Source organism: Coffea arabica, chromosome 1e (genome assembly GCF_036785885.1).
Source record: "Coffea arabica cultivar ET-39 chromosome 1e, Coffea Arabica ET-39 HiFi, whole genome shotgun sequence".
NCBI classification, from domain to species: domain Eukaryota; kingdom Viridiplantae; phylum Streptophyta; class Magnoliopsida; order Gentianales; family Rubiaceae; genus Coffea; species Coffea arabica.
Genome location: NC_092311.1, coordinates 52,108,616 through 52,123,038, shown reverse-complemented (window position 1 = coordinate 52,123,038; position 14,423 = coordinate 52,108,616). Strand labels below are relative to the sequence as shown.

General features: G+C 38.4%; 2 protein-coding genes across 8 annotated transcripts; both read right to left on the bottom strand.

Annotated features, from left to right (window-relative positions):
• Nucleotides 1–816: 816 nt before the first annotated feature.
• On the bottom strand, nt 817–7,238 carry LOC113696147 (uncharacterized). 6 transcript variants are annotated; one of them, XM_072062824.1, is made up of 15 exons: nt 7,015–7,238; nt 6,580–6,741; nt 6,327–6,443; nt 6,161–6,245; nt 5,757–5,865; nt 5,527–5,594; nt 5,304–5,429; nt 5,045–5,227; nt 4,174–4,967; nt 3,611–3,814; nt 3,461–3,521; nt 3,081–3,194; nt 2,795–2,950; nt 2,620–2,710; nt 817–1,161 (listed from the first exon to the last, which is right to left on the bottom strand). In XM_072062824.1, exons 1-14 carry the CDS (start codon nt 7,089–7,091, stop codon nt 2,621–2,623), a joined length of 2,346 nt encoding a protein of 781 aa, XP_071918925.1. In that variant the 5' UTR covers nt 7,092–7,238; the 3' UTR covers nt 817–1,161; nt 2,620. The 6 variants fall into 6 exon arrangements, 3 of the variants coding, with proteins under 3 accessions (XP_071918925.1, XP_071918928.1, XP_071918932.1); XM_072062827.1 differs by having other exon boundaries at nt 2,795–2,908; nt 7,015–7,161; XR_011820432.1 differs by having other exon boundaries at nt 947–1,161; nt 2,565–2,710.
• A 1,113-nt stretch (nt 7,239–8,351) lies between these two features.
• Nucleotides 8,352–14,025, bottom strand: LOC113714346 (WD repeat-containing protein WDS homolog). Of its 2 annotated transcripts, XM_027238149.2 has the most exons (5): nt 13,518–14,022; nt 12,606–13,361; nt 10,991–11,092; nt 8,909–9,544; nt 8,352–8,783 (listed from the first exon to the last, which is right to left on the bottom strand). In XM_027238149.2, the coding sequence occupies exons 2-5, from the start codon at nt 13,242–13,244 to the stop codon at nt 8,625–8,627; spliced, it is 1,536 nt and encodes a 511-aa protein (XP_027093950.2). In that variant the 5' UTR covers nt 13,245–13,361; nt 13,518–14,022; the 3' UTR covers nt 8,352–8,624. The 2 variants fall into 2 exon arrangements, with proteins under 2 accessions (XP_027093950.2, XP_027093962.2); XM_027238161.2 differs by lacking the exon at nt 10,991–11,092 and having other exon boundaries at nt 13,518–14,025.
• Nucleotides 14,026–14,423: the final 398 nt, after the last annotated feature.

Sequence of the window (14,423 nt, the reverse complement as noted above, 5' to 3'; positions counted from 1 at the left end):
TCCAATTCAACTGGAACTCGTTTCCTTTGTCTGGATCACTTTCAACTCCGTCTCCGTCCTAGAACCGGGATCGCAATCCAAATCGCCTTTTGTCTGTCTGTCTGTCTGCTCAGCGGTCCGTGGACTATCCCCCTTTCCTGAATTTTTAACCAAAGGATATTTGCAACACCCGGTTGAATTATAAGCCGCTATTCCGATCCCTTAGTGTTATCATTTGACCAAAAGAAAAAAGCAAAACCCAAAGAATATCAGTTTACGTTGCTGCTGACGAACCAACTCTTTTTCTTTTTTGACCAAAAGAGCAGACGAACCAACTATTTTAGCAGATAACTACAAGGGGTCACCAGAAGTAGGGTATTGAACAGGACTCAAACGGTGCCGGACAAGGGGCACAGACGGTTGCACCTGCAACCGTCCCCAACGATTTTAACCATTTTCAATAGCGCGTAACTTTGGTTGCACACAGCGTAACTTTATTTGCAACACGTGTAATTTTAGTATAAAACTTTGTGAATCCCACACACGGTGTAAAAATTAATGCACAACTTGTAATTTGGACCGCACAATTTGTTGAGGCCAAATCATGACCATTAACAGCTCAGGATGACCGCTCCTGCCCCGTTTCCAACGGTGCCAACATCATTTCCCCCAAGGAGAAGCAGTAACAACGTAGACATACTATAGGAGTAGCAGCAGGAGGTCTCTCCCACCATCCCCTTCCACAAGACCCATGTTGTAATAGAATAGGATTTTTTTTTTTTTAAAAAAGGCAGATAATAATAATGATTTTTCACAAAAAAGTTAAATGACCACAAATTTAAATGTCAATCCCAAAATCCAGAATCTCTCCGCAGAGACATCCCCTAAGCTTTCTGTCATTCATAAATTTCACAATTCTTCTAAGACCTATATCCACATCATGGATTAACTGTTAGGAAGTTTGACGTTTGTTGCCAACTACAGAGAATTTCTTAGGCTGTACAGCATTCATTTGGCGGAAGAACGAGGCAAAGCAAATATACAGACTTGCCTGGGATACTCTTCGCGCCCAGACTTTACAAGTCAACGCATACAATACAAAACAAAAGAAAGCAAAAGAAGTCACTGAAGAACCCATTTCCCGTTAGCTACTTGACTCCATTACAGCCAAACCAGGAGTTCCTGCAACATAATTCAGAAAATTTAACATGTACGGGACAAAAAAACTTTGGAAGGATAAAGCATGCGAGATGAAAAAAACTTGTCTGCATAAGAACTCATAGTCAAATGTCATAAATGTGGAGCAAATATGGGACAATACTATTGCCGGGTCACATGTATCAAAGCATGTATGAACCAAGTGAAAATTCCACCAGAAGATGCACAAAACACCACAAACAAATCATCTTTCTTTGCAGAAAGTAATGAAGTGGGAGTCAATTTTTCAATTCCATGCTTCCATTAGCAAAATCCATATTTGCCAAAGCAAAATAAGCATGACAAGGCAGTATTCCTAAACAAACAGTGAAAGGAAGCCTGACAGTAAGAGATAGAACCTGGAACCAAGCAAAAGAGTATATTGCTTCCCATATCATATACTAATCCTCTATATGTAGCATATTATTCAAGAAAGCTGCCAAACCAGAAAATTGTTGCCTATATCATGCTTCATTTATTTAGGAAATGATGCAATCCACATCGCACCAAAGGCTTACTACTCCAGTTTCTACAACTTATGTACTGATAGCCTACTCCTATCTGATCACCTTTTGGTGACCACGGCCCTCAGAGGGAAGACCAACATGATTAGATGATAGTGTCTGTCTTATAAATCCATAAAATAAGATCACAAATTAGGGTGAAAAAGCTGATTTGATAAATAAGCCATCATGGTCTGGCACTCTATGCCATAAGTCTCAACCAGTAAAAATGAGAGAAAGAGTTAAAAATGTGCCAATTTCTCAACAATTGCATAATTTAGAACCAAGGATACCTATTCTTCTTTTTCTATTTCATTTTCAAGTTAGTAGTCAAAATACAAAAAGGAAAGAGGAGACTGATTTGCACAAATCTGGTAAGTAAATGCACATACATTTGAGAGCAGCTCACTGGAAGCAATGACTATATTGCAGTGGGCAGTTTTCCATATAATGGATGAGGGTGGACATATTTAATACAGAAAATACAGGGTGAAGTACAACTTTTGGCCTCTATCCCACCCAACCCAATCCAACTTATGCTTGCAAGTATATAGTACCCATGGACTTGTATAAATATTAATGCCAGATTAAGGAACATACCATAAGGTATTGCAACATCTAAAAAGCCAGTAGAACATAATTTTTAACAATGATTCGAAATATCAGATTATGTTCAAGACATTTATACATAGAACCTGGGGCAGCAGAAGTAGAGGGGAAGGGATAAGAATTGAGTGAAGAAGAGAAACACATTGAGGTCAGGAGGTTGGGGATTGGGGATTACCATCTCTAGTCAGTACGAAGAAGGATTTTATTACTTGCTAGTTATGAACGTACATTCACATACACAAGAAGTAGATGAATCAATGGTAGTACTGGTCACACCTTCATAAAAAACTAAAAATATACAAGTCCTCCACAATCTGGAACACTATTCTACCTCAGGTATGTTGTGCTGTTGGAAAGATGTTTGATGTGCTACTATTCAATCTGTAAGCTCCATCATACTGCAGGATCCTCAGTTTTCCTTCCTGAGTTCACAAGGCAGTTAAACCTTGTAAGTCAAAACCAAACCACCCAAAGAAAGGAAATTCTCGGTGTTCCAAATGACACACCTTGGTTCCATAAACAAGACCTCCTCCCACAGAAGGATGAAAACAAGCTACATTGACCTCATCTTGAGCACTAGGAAGCACGCTAACAAGTTCCAGATCTGAGACCCTGTAGACCTGATCCCAAAGTGCCAAAGATAAACTTTTAAGAAAAACCACCTGTAAATAACCAACTTCAATTCACAAAAGAGTCAGAGAAATCAATAGCGCTGTACTGATACATGTAACATGTTTCTCAGCTATACAACCAAGAAATGACTTTTTAAGGCCAAACAATAATCAACTGTACCTCTAAAACTGTATAAACTGGCAGTGAGACTTCTCCATTCATCACAATGCTTTTCAGAAGAGAACTATGACGGCGACCATACGCGAGCAATATGTGTTCCGACGTGGGTGAGAACTGCAAAGTAAACAATAAGAAGGCTCAATTTACAAGTATATTTTGCCACTGCCAACCCCACCCTTTACTGGAATCAAAGTATAGTATGCTAAACATTAGGAATCTTATGATAACGATACAATTTTAAAAGCCTGCAATTAAAATGATGAAGTGAATCAGGAGTACAAATACTTGATGTGTTTTAACATGAAATACACGCTATTAAGTACACCTGAATGATAAAAGAAGATCAATTTGCTTCTTTAATTCAACTGTAAAAAACTTACCTGGATGGAAGTCAAACAATGAGCAGCCCTAACCACCCTAGATACTAGCACTGAACCAAAACTACAGCATGTAAAAGTAACAAATACAATAAGTGAACAAAAATTGATACACGTCAAGAAGTTAAAGAAACTAAAGGGTAGAAGCTTTACGTTGACTCCTTGAGGGAGTAAATACGAAGCTCATACAAAACTTGGTGTGCTAAGGATGAGTGTCTAGTTGGAGATAATCCATCCGCTCCAATGTCTTGGTTAAGTTGTGATACAGAACTAGGTTCAGCGTCTACCTTAGGAAGTACACATGCAACACATGCAGCAAGATACCTCCCACAAGGTGAAAAATGGGCTCCCATCTCACTGAAATCACAATTTGTAACTCTATGAACCATGTGATCAATGACACAAAATGGAGGGAAAAAAAACTAATCAAGACATCAAAAGAAAAAAGGCACCCTTTTACTGACCCTCTTAAGTTTTCATTTTGGTCTTCTTCCAAATAAATGATCTCATAACTGCTAACTTTCCCTTAAAATTACAGATGCACACAAGAAATGGATCATATGGTGAAGCAATGTTAAATCCTGCCAACCCCACCCCAAAAGAAATTGTGTTGAATAGAATTATGGTCACCCAAATATGATAAATGAACAAGTCAGCGAGTCACAGTGAGTAAAATAAGAGAGCAAAGACGGTCCAAGTTTGGCAAGTTCATGCACCTGCAAAGAACTGCATGCGGTATGGTTAAGCGGCACTTGTCAGTATCTAGAGGGGCACATGGGTTTTTTATATCATGCAACCATAATCTCAGCTTAACTGTACATGGCAACTCAGCACCAACTGTGGTGGACAATGAGGCAGAAAGTTCAGACGGTATTACACCCAAAATAGGAATGGAATCAACTCTCTGAAGCGAATTCAGAATCCTATTCTCAGTAAGCTGTGGCTGTTGCTGTAAACCAGAACTTTCTGCTTCCACAGATCTGCTCATAATAGATGGCAAAACTCTGTTACACGTAAAAGAGTTGGACGTCAATGAGACATCATGTATTCCAGGATAGCCCACTGGATGCATATGACTGCTCACAGGAAGTCTAGGATGTATCCCAGCTTGACTTTGACCTATCAACCATCCTTGAAGAAAAGGTAAATCCCAAGGTGATGATTGTCTTGAAGGTAAAGAACCATTTTGACCAAATCTCGATGACTCCACCTGTCTAGGTATTGGAATGGGAAGCTCAAGAGTATGAGAAATTGATGGCAAGGGCCTAACTCCAGGACCAGGTGTCTCCTGGTCAGATGGGCCCCTGGGGTGGTACCCCTCTATATGCTGCATTTCAGATGTGTCCATAGCATCTACAGCAGTCCCAGAGATAGAATTTTGCTCCCTGTAAGCAAAAGAACTAATCAATCTATCTTGCAATCCAGTATGTGTGGTGGAAGTGGTTGCATACATATCCACTGGGAAAGCTCTCTGATCATTTTGCTCCACTAATCTTGCATTTATCTGAATCTGCATTAAAGCAGATGATCAGCTTGATTGTGATTTAAAGAACTTGAGCCATTATAGGAATGAAAACATGTCCTTACATCATCAATTGCAGATGAAGATGGATATGGGTTAAAAGAAGGTACAAGAGACAGTTCAGCAGCCACATTAAGAAGATTCCGTGAATTGATGTTTGCCATATGTAGAGAAGGGGGAGGGTACTGCAAACAGCTCAGAGACGTTGCCCTCGACATTGAGGAATTTGAAGAATCTAGATCATTGACCTGCGTATTCGTCCAACAGAGCAATTGACAAGACAGAAGAGGTACACAACCCAATAAACTCAATCAAGCATCAAACCTCAGCGGTCAAAAGCAATGGGGCAGCATGAGGATGAAAATGCACAGCACGAAGTGACCGTCTTGTCTTCAATAAAATTGTTGGTGATGAGTTCTCTCCACTTCCATTGTAGTTCCATAGATACAGCTGATTTAAAGATTGAATGTCAACTAAAAAACGACTAAAAACCACGAGATACATAAAATTTATGAGGGCAAATAAACTACAAAGTGTCAATCAACACCTTGTGACCTGATGCCACAGCAAGGAGTTCCCCTTCAGCATGGAAAGCAAGAGAAGCAATAGGACGGTCTGGAAAAGGGTAAAAACCGCAATGAGGGAAAAAGAAAGTTTTAAGAGAGATTTCTGAGTCTACATGTAGGAAATAGATACAACAACAATTCAAGCAGTTGTTAGGTATTCTTGTTTTTCCTATTTCATGAGGACAAGGTTGGGATCAGATGGAAGAATTACAGAAATCACGATATCCTATGCATTCTGATGTGTTTGCATTCCATACATGCACTTCATGATCTAAGCTTCCACTTGCAAGTATTTCATGATCCTTCGGATGAAATCTAACCTGCAAAGGCTCCATTAGCACAAAATGAAAAGGACAAAAGGACAGTTTGTTGATCTGCAGATGATCACTCAGCACAGTAAGAAAATCATGCATAAAATTTCTTTTTGACTAAAAGTAAGACAGTAGTAGACATACAAATTGCAATGTAATCTAAGGAAACATTAAGATGAGGCACTTGCAAGTCCCTTTTAACATAACTAAATCCAAATAATGAATATCACTAGCATTACCGCATCATCATAACTAGGCTAGCATTCTATTCACAAGAAGAAGAGGACAACACAGCGTATCATACCACCCAAGGTGTTCGTCGATGACCCCTCAGCACCTTCAGACAGTATCCACTTTCAGAGTCAATTATCTTTACCGTGTGATCCCCACTGCATGACCAAATCCAGACGAAATGATTACAATGCCAAGCAGGTGATAATCAAAGAAAGCAACAAGAAATAATAGCATACTGTGTAGAAGCAAGACTTTTCCCATCTGGACTAAATGCAGTAGCAATAGTAGACCTAGGAGGAGGCACCAGCGAACAATATTTGGCCGATAAATGCTCCAAAGACTCCGCCTCCACCCTGAAACAATAGATTACATCGTAGCCTCAGAAGATAGTTACAATTCTACTGCAATATGTATAGAATTTTCGAGCTATACGAATCCAAAATACATAATAGACGAAACTTGTATTAAGAGCAGAAGCAATGTCAATACCAAGAGGAAAGGCCACGTCTAGCATCTCTCTTGGCTTCACTCCGGATCCCAAACGGAGAATAGCAATTTTGCTTAGGAGCCTCTCCCCAGTGCTTCTTCGGCAAGCATTTTGTTCGTGGACATATTTCTCTTCTTGCTAACAAACGAAATACATTTCCAGCACTAGAAAAAACAAAATTAAAATTTTAAAGAGAGAGAGAGAGAGAGACTCTTTTAAAAAATTCAGCAACCATTCATAAAGAACACCATTTCTTTCCAGAGGACTCAAAATCCATTCCATCTCAATGTTCTTTGTTTTCTGAACAGCTGCCTAACGAATATTAACTAATTCACAAAATAAATGGGCTCTGTTGCTGATAAATAATCCGAATTATACCTAAAAACATAGTATAGAAGGAAATCAGAAATTAATAAATGCGTAAAACAAATCAGAACCTGTGAGGAGTTTGGGATTGAGTATGGGAGAGCGAGCCGCGATCATCGAGCCATGACTGCGCTGTCATTTCGTTCATCACCTCGTTGTCCTGTAATCACCCTCCTCCCCCATCATGTACGCAAATGCCCCGCGCGTAATAGACGTACCTTTATTTATATATTTATGCCTGGGCATATATATTGGATGGCTTTTTCTTTTTCTTTTTTTATTGACTGTAGAAGACAATAATGGAGTTTCAGAGGCAAGAGACCCGGAGACGAACTACAGCAAGAGTTTTAGAAAGCAGGAAGCTTTCCAAGTTTCCATAATCCTAGCAAGTAAAATTCTTTGGTCGGAGTCGGATAGGACAAAACCCTATATATTTAAGTGGGAGTACTAGTTTGGTTTTCTGAAATGGTTAAAAAATGGAAAGTGCGGGTCCCTCTCTGATTTCCATTTCGGATTTCTAAAACCAGATTTAGCAATTTAAACACTCTCAAGTGTCAAGTCTAATCGCATAAAAACACACCTATTTTGGGAATTGGAGTCAAAACCCCTCCGACAGCATTTCCAAATTTACCTTTTCCTTTTCTTACAGAAGTAAGAAATTGTTTAATTAAACCTAATCCCAAATTTAATCTCAAAAGCCGGCAACTTTTGAGGCAAACCTGAGAACTTAACTACCCAACCCTTAACCCCCCAAGAACGATGTGGGATAGACAGAATAGGAAAGCCTGTAAGACTGCTGCTACTAAGGGATAAAGACTCCCCACAAACCTCAGAAACCCCCTGCAATGTTTTTTCCTTTTTCCTTTTCTTATAGAAGTAAGAAATTGTTTAATTAAATCTAATCCCAAATTTAACCTCAAAAGCCGGCAACTTTTGAGACAAATCTGGGGACTTAACTACCCAACCCTTAACCCCCCAAGAACGATGTGGGATAGACAGAATAGGGAAGCTTGTAAGACTGCTGCTACTAAGGAATAAAGACCCCCACAAACCTCAGAAACCCCCCCAAACTTACCAGATGTGCTAGTATATTTCAGCAAATTTTAATGTTCCTCGGGTTGTCTTGTCTGGGAAACAAATTTTAATACAAATGTGTGATTTGACGAATTAATTTTGGCAATACAGGAAAGAATTGATAGTTTTGCTTTTTATGAGATACAATAAGTGTCTTTGAAAAAGAGAGAGAGAGAGAAAAAAAAGAAAAAAGAAAGGTGATCTAGGCAGGCTAAAGTCCCAGATTACAATTTGGTTGATATCAACCAACCATGGGCGCAAAAATCAACCATTGTCAATATATGGGATTGCTCTTACAATTTGAATAATGGAATGGAGTACTAAAGAGCAATAATTTAAACCTGGAAAATGAAAAAATATATTTTTTTTTTTTTGTTCCCAGTCGATCTTCAGTAGAAAGAATGACGGATAAAATACAGGAAATCGCGGAATAAATGGCGATTTACAAAAAGAGAAACTGATGGATATGTTTTGGAGGACAGAATCATGGAAGCCACATATCTACACCGCCACTATGGCTAATCCGGCAGAGCAAAACTGAAGCTAATGTATACACAGCGAATATTGATGCTGTACAAATCGTACTTGTTTCTTGTATCGTATCAACTTAAAAACAGTTTGGACCCCATATTCGGACTGTCTGATCATCACTTGCTGAAGCCAACATCTGAGGCCTCCTAGGATTCCAGCTCACACAGTTCACGGTCATGAGATGACCAGATAGGATCTCAATCGGATAAGAACTCAGTTGATTCCACACGTAGACCTGCTAAAAGAAGTAAAAATGTTATAAACCTCAAGAAGCTTCACACATACGGACCAACAGCACAACCCCATTTTGGTGTTCTCCAAGACTACTTAGGCCACTGAACATTTTAGGTCAAATCATACCTGTGAATCTTCACTGCCACTTGCGATAAATCTACTGTTCAACCCACCAAAGCAAGAACGTATCACATACTTCTGCTGCATGTGGCCCGCGTACTTCCGTGGTTTTACCCACTTCCCTGCAACATCCCACATATGAATCTCCTGGCTGTTGAGGTTTACAATAAAGAACTTGTTATCTCCAGATACAGAAAGAGATGTGATTGAATGCTGCTCTGAAATGACACGTTCAGCATTAGTCTGCAAATTTAATATGTGGATTTCCTTGTCCGAAAATATGCTGATAAGATGTTGTCCATCAGGTGTGACAGCAATGTCTGAAACTTTGGGCATCCGTACTCCTTTCCATGCTTTAATCTCGTTGCCTTCAGAGTCCCACATGTAGATACCCTTCTCAGGATCAGAGCTGCCACAGACGAGCCGCTTAGAATCAGGAAACCAAGCACATGAGGTGACAATGAAACCATCATTGCCATATGTGTGCTTGCATATACCTGTCTCCACATCCCAGAGTTTGAGCACCTCCATGTTTCCACAGGTTAGCAACATGGTATCATCAGGACTCCATGCTACGAATGAGACAGGGTTTTGGTGGCTTTTTAGTGTGTGCTTTTGTGTTACTTTGCCAGTTTCCAGCACCTGAAACAATTGGTGTTAACCAAAATAAGAACACGCAAATAAATCTGGTTACTTCCCCACCACAAAAACAAAAAAGAGTACAGAATTTAAAGTTCTTGAATCCATATAAAATATGCAGGAAAAATACTGAAAAAAATAACAATCAAAATTAGGAAGTTAACTCCAGTTACACAAGATAGTCAACTTCCAAAAATTTTAGAAGCAGAACAGAACAAACAACCATTCAAGGGAAAAAGAGTCTAGATCAGTCAAAGCAAGATTTAGAAGTTTACCATGCAATGGACACTATTTAAGTTCCACATCCTTTGAATAAATTTCATAGGTCATAAAATTTAAGTCCACATCATTTGACCACATCAAGCTACTGGTTTCCTCAGAATGTAGCCAAGAGAACGAAGATATAAAGACATATACACTAACATCATTCTGTGAAAGTCATAGTTTATGAATGAAACACGAAGTGTCAGCTGGAGTCATTCTAAAAAATTGGTTTGTCCAACGTTCAGAAGGAAGCAAGCTTAACAAGGTTATAACTTCCTGAAGAAGGAAAAATAAGAGTGAACATGTGGACTAACAGACAGTTCCTTGAACCCTGGCATATAACAGGATATGACACGAATCAAGATCCTGATAATTTGAAGCAGACTGCATCCTTTTTCCAATTGATCATTTGCATTCAATATTTAGGGAAAGGAAATAGGTAACAGTCATACTTGTAACTCAGAATACATAGGTTTTGTACATATCTCCTCCAAGCCTTCACGTATACAAAGGACCTACATCTATTTCATATAGATTGTTCTTTGGGCCCAAATGAAATTCAAAGTTTTTAGAAGCAAGTGGACATGTATATTCATCAAAGTTACTTTATGGGAAAATAGACCGAAATACCAATTAAAATTCCATGCACCATTTTCTATCAAACCTTCCACTTAGATTATGTTTACACACATCCATCAGCCATGTGATTCTTTACCAATGGCAGTGCAACAAAAATACATTGAGAAGTTTGCAAAACCTTACGGTGAAACATCTCAGCTTAGGATTTCCCTCCTTTATTTATTTTCTTTTTTTTTTTTGGCTCATAAGTGAGTATACTGAAGTTCAGGAGTTGGTATTCCCACTTTTTTTTTTTAAAACAAATTACCAATTGAAAGTTTTGGAGGTAGAGGATACAAGGGTACACCAGCTCTTAGGTGTTAACTACTACTTAAGATGTCGAACCTAGCTTCAAAATTGCATTTTCCCTCGTGACAAAGAAATCTTGCAGAAAACAAAAGCTTGAAATCTTTCAAAAGTCAGCAGAAAACAAACTTCGAAGAATAAACTATAGCTGCATTGAGAACATATGAGTGATCAAACATGAGATGCTTCCTCACAAGTGACATCCAGGAACTTGCTAAGAGATTTCAAGGACAGATGTTTGCGAGATACAACACAGTTTACCTTCCATATAATGGCTGTACAATCACATGATGATGAGGCCAGGTACTTCCCATTGTTAGAAAACTGAACGAACCAAACTTCATTCTTATGATTGGTCAAAATCTGCAACAATGTATCACGAGTAACACACACACTTAAGCAAATTGGAAGCATCTAATAGCCAGCATAAACCAGTCTAAAAAAGCAACAAAAGGTATTGCACGTAGTTTTTGGCATTTGAGTTATTTTACATTGCCGGGTTATTAAACCTGTATCTCTCCAAAATAAAATTCCAAAGTCCTATACAAACAAAGCTAAGATCACAAAAGATGATGCCTCGCCAAGCAAAAATCAGACATTTTTACTCATGCCAAAAATTTTATCATCCTAGTTTGGTCTTTAATTCAAATAAGAGCCAAGTTACTTGAGTTAGTTAAGCAATGTAGCAATAGACGTGCAAAGCAGAAGTATATGAGCTAATGAAACAGAAAAACTTTACCTAACCTCTATGTAAAAACTACTCAAGCTATAGCAAAGAAGTGCTCTAGTAATTGTATCCTTAATGGAAATTCAACAGCTCACCAGTGCTGGAGACATATGACAGAAGGCATACTAATGGTCTACCATATCCACTTATTAATCAAAAAAAAAAAAGGTTACCTCAGGTTACATGATCCTAATGATATGTATTGCCAGAGGTGGAGGAACAGCAGGGTAGGGGGCCACTGCCCGACTACATTAGGGAAAAAGTTTGTGTATAGATGCTAGGATATGCATAAATTTCCCCCTCAAGGTTTGCTAAGTTATTGAAAATGCCCCTTCCTCCCAAAATTTTAATGCAATTGCCCTCCCGACATGTAATTCTAGACTTGCCCCACAAATCAAAATTGTGGCTCTGGCACTCTGTCACATTCTCCTCCTTCCTTTTTTCTTCAACTTTTTTTTTTTTGGGTGTGAATCTGAAGTGTTTAAATTTTTCATGACTTATCTATACCGTGGAATGCCAAAAGTGTTGTAAAGGCAAAATTTTCTGTGAGCCTTTTTATTCTAGAGCCTTAACATTCAAGGAACAAATATCAAGGAGAAAGAAGAATTAAAAAGGATTACCAGATTAATTAGAATAAATAAATTAACTCAAACCTTAATTATAACAAAAATGGGACTTCACAGAAGTTCCGATCTTCTATGGATTCATTCTCAGATTGTAACATATTTGGCAATGCTAAATGTATGTAAAATGAAAACAAATATAAGAGTCAGCGTAATGCTATATTTCACGGTTTGCCAGATGAAAGTTAATTTGTGCAACAATTGACTGCCAGTTCAACCAAGAAATAAAGATCTCCCAGAACTAACAATCCCAGCCCCAATTCCCAACCCAACTCTCTGTCAATCAATCCCCATCCCATGAGAATAACTAAATCAAGCAAGAAATCCCTTCTCAATACCAAAAATTCCATTTCATGCAGTAAGTTGCTTATACGTAGGTCTTTGTGGAATCAAGACAAAAAGGCATTATACTTTCATTAAATGATATTAATGGTAATATATCAAACTGCAGATCTAAATACCTTAGAAACAAAAGAATTTAAAGTTGAAAGTCCAAAAAATGCTTAACATACAGCAACTAGTCCACCTGAACAGTCTCACTGGGAAAATGGTCCCTGCCACAGTGGTGGTCTTCATAAAGTGTGATTGCATCGGAAGTGTGATACGTACAATTATCTACCTGGGCACTTACAGCCATTTCAACCAAATGCTCTAACCTTCTCTCTGGAAGTGTTATGGGAGGTGGAAGCACGTTTTCCAAGTCAATGATCATTCTTTTTCTAAATTCCTGAATAATACCATTATCGATCTTATTCGACCCCAGCTCCTTCAGGAAAAGCAATCCAACAGCCAAATTATGCACCTTCTCTTTTCCCATCCACAACCCAGCAACCTGCTTCCTTAGTACTTCCAAGGCTAATGCATCCTCGCCGCGACTCAAACACTCCAACAGAAATTGCTTCAACACAATAAACAACGCGGAAGCTCTTGTTTCATCACTCAAACCTTTAAGTTTGTTAAGAGCGCCAATACAATCATCCCAATTTGCGTTAAGAATGTGAGACTCTAGGGACTCGAAGTCCACGGATTTGCATAAAATCCCAGATTCAGCTTCCAGACAGACAGCAGATTTTCTGTATCCAAGAGCATGCATAGACTGAATAATAATCCTTACAAACTCCTGCTTCTTAATGAGGCCTTTGGGCCCAATCATTAAATTCTCCATTAACCGAATAACACGTGGCAATTACGCAAGAACGGACAAAATTATCAAATCCCCATCTTTTCGATTTGTCATAGTTTCCAGAGTAGAATTTTGTAATTGACCAAAAGACAAATAATTCTGCACAAAGTTTCATACAAGAGAAAGCTATAATCAACAACCTTCAGTTTGATTTTCAAATAGTCATAATCAGAATGAAAGCTGAGCTCTGTAAAGATTACCAAGAAAATTAACAGGTCAAAATCAATCAGAAAAATGAAAGATAAGTAAAATTACCTCAAATGTTAATTCAATCGTTCATCATGCTATCGCTTGTATTCCTGACAGACATCAATAGTGGCCAAATCGTACCAAGACGATTTAGGAGAAAAACCTAGAAAAAACTGTGGGCTGTTGACTGGGGACAATCGGAGGAGGACCGGACAGGACAAAAAGTCAGTGAAGTCACGAAGCAAAGACAAGATGCATCCTGAGATCACCTGGATAAAGTCATAAAACAAGTACCAGATGTGTAAGAGAAGAACGACATCGTACGAGTCACCCGGTCGAACATAACGATGTCGTTTGAGCCTGCCATGGAGTCTTATTTTTTTTTTTTCGAAGAAAGCCTGCCATGGAGTCTAAGGGCTCGTTTGGGAGTGGAGGATTTGGACAGAAAAGAAAGGGAAAGAAGAGACAGTTAAGTTTCCTTCATTTGTTTGTTTTAGGAAATAAAAGAAAGGAAATAAAAGGATGAATGGTAGTCAAAATTTTTCCTTCCAAATTGAAAATAAATGGGAAGAAAGTTTGAGGAAGCTTGTCAATTTTTTTAAAATACCTATTTTGTCTTTATAAAGGTCTTGAACAAATATTAAATGACTTTCATATCCAAAATCATTCCACTAATTTTTAAAACTCCCAAATAACATAACAATCTCTTCCCTTCTTTTCTCTTCGCTCATAGCTTAAGTTTTCCTTCTTTTCTTTTCTATCCAAAACTCCCAAACAAAGTCTAAGGGCGCGTTTCGTTCGAGCATTGGATTTGGGGTGACAAATTATTGCTGGGTCCTATGATTCCTTATCCTGTCAAACAAGTTATCCTACGGCGTATAATTTGCACTGAAGTGCTGGTTCCATTCCCCATGATGCATAATTAGTTTTGTATTCATATTATACAGCCCATTTGAACGGTGTATTTTCTGA

Bases quoted from the DNA above. Each gene is read 5' to 3' on its own strand.
- LOC113696147 (XM_072062824.1), bottom strand. From the start codon at position 7,091: ATGAACGAAATGACAGCGCAGTCATGGCTCGATGATCGCGGCTCGCTC. The intron at 5,430-5,526 runs GTGTTGATTGAC...TCTTTAAATCAG, and splicing joins CTGTGGCATCAGGTCACAAG to CTGTATCTATGGAACTACAA. The intron at 3,815-4,173 runs GTGCATGAACTT...TTGTGATTTCAG, and splicing joins CCGCATGCAGTTCTTTGCAG to TGAGATGGGAGCCCATTTTT.
- LOC113714346 (XM_027238149.2), bottom strand. From the start codon at position 13,244: ATGGAGAATTTAATGATTGGGCCCAAAGGCCTCATTAAGAAGCAGGAG. The intron at 11,093-12,605 runs GTGGACTAGTTG...ACATTGTTGCAG, and splicing joins TTCCCAGTGAGACTGTTCAG to ATTTTGACCAATCATAAGAA. The intron at 9,545-10,990 runs GTAAACTGTGTT...CAATTGTTTCAG, and splicing joins GTACAGCCATTATATGGAAG to GTGCTGGAAACTGGCAAAGT.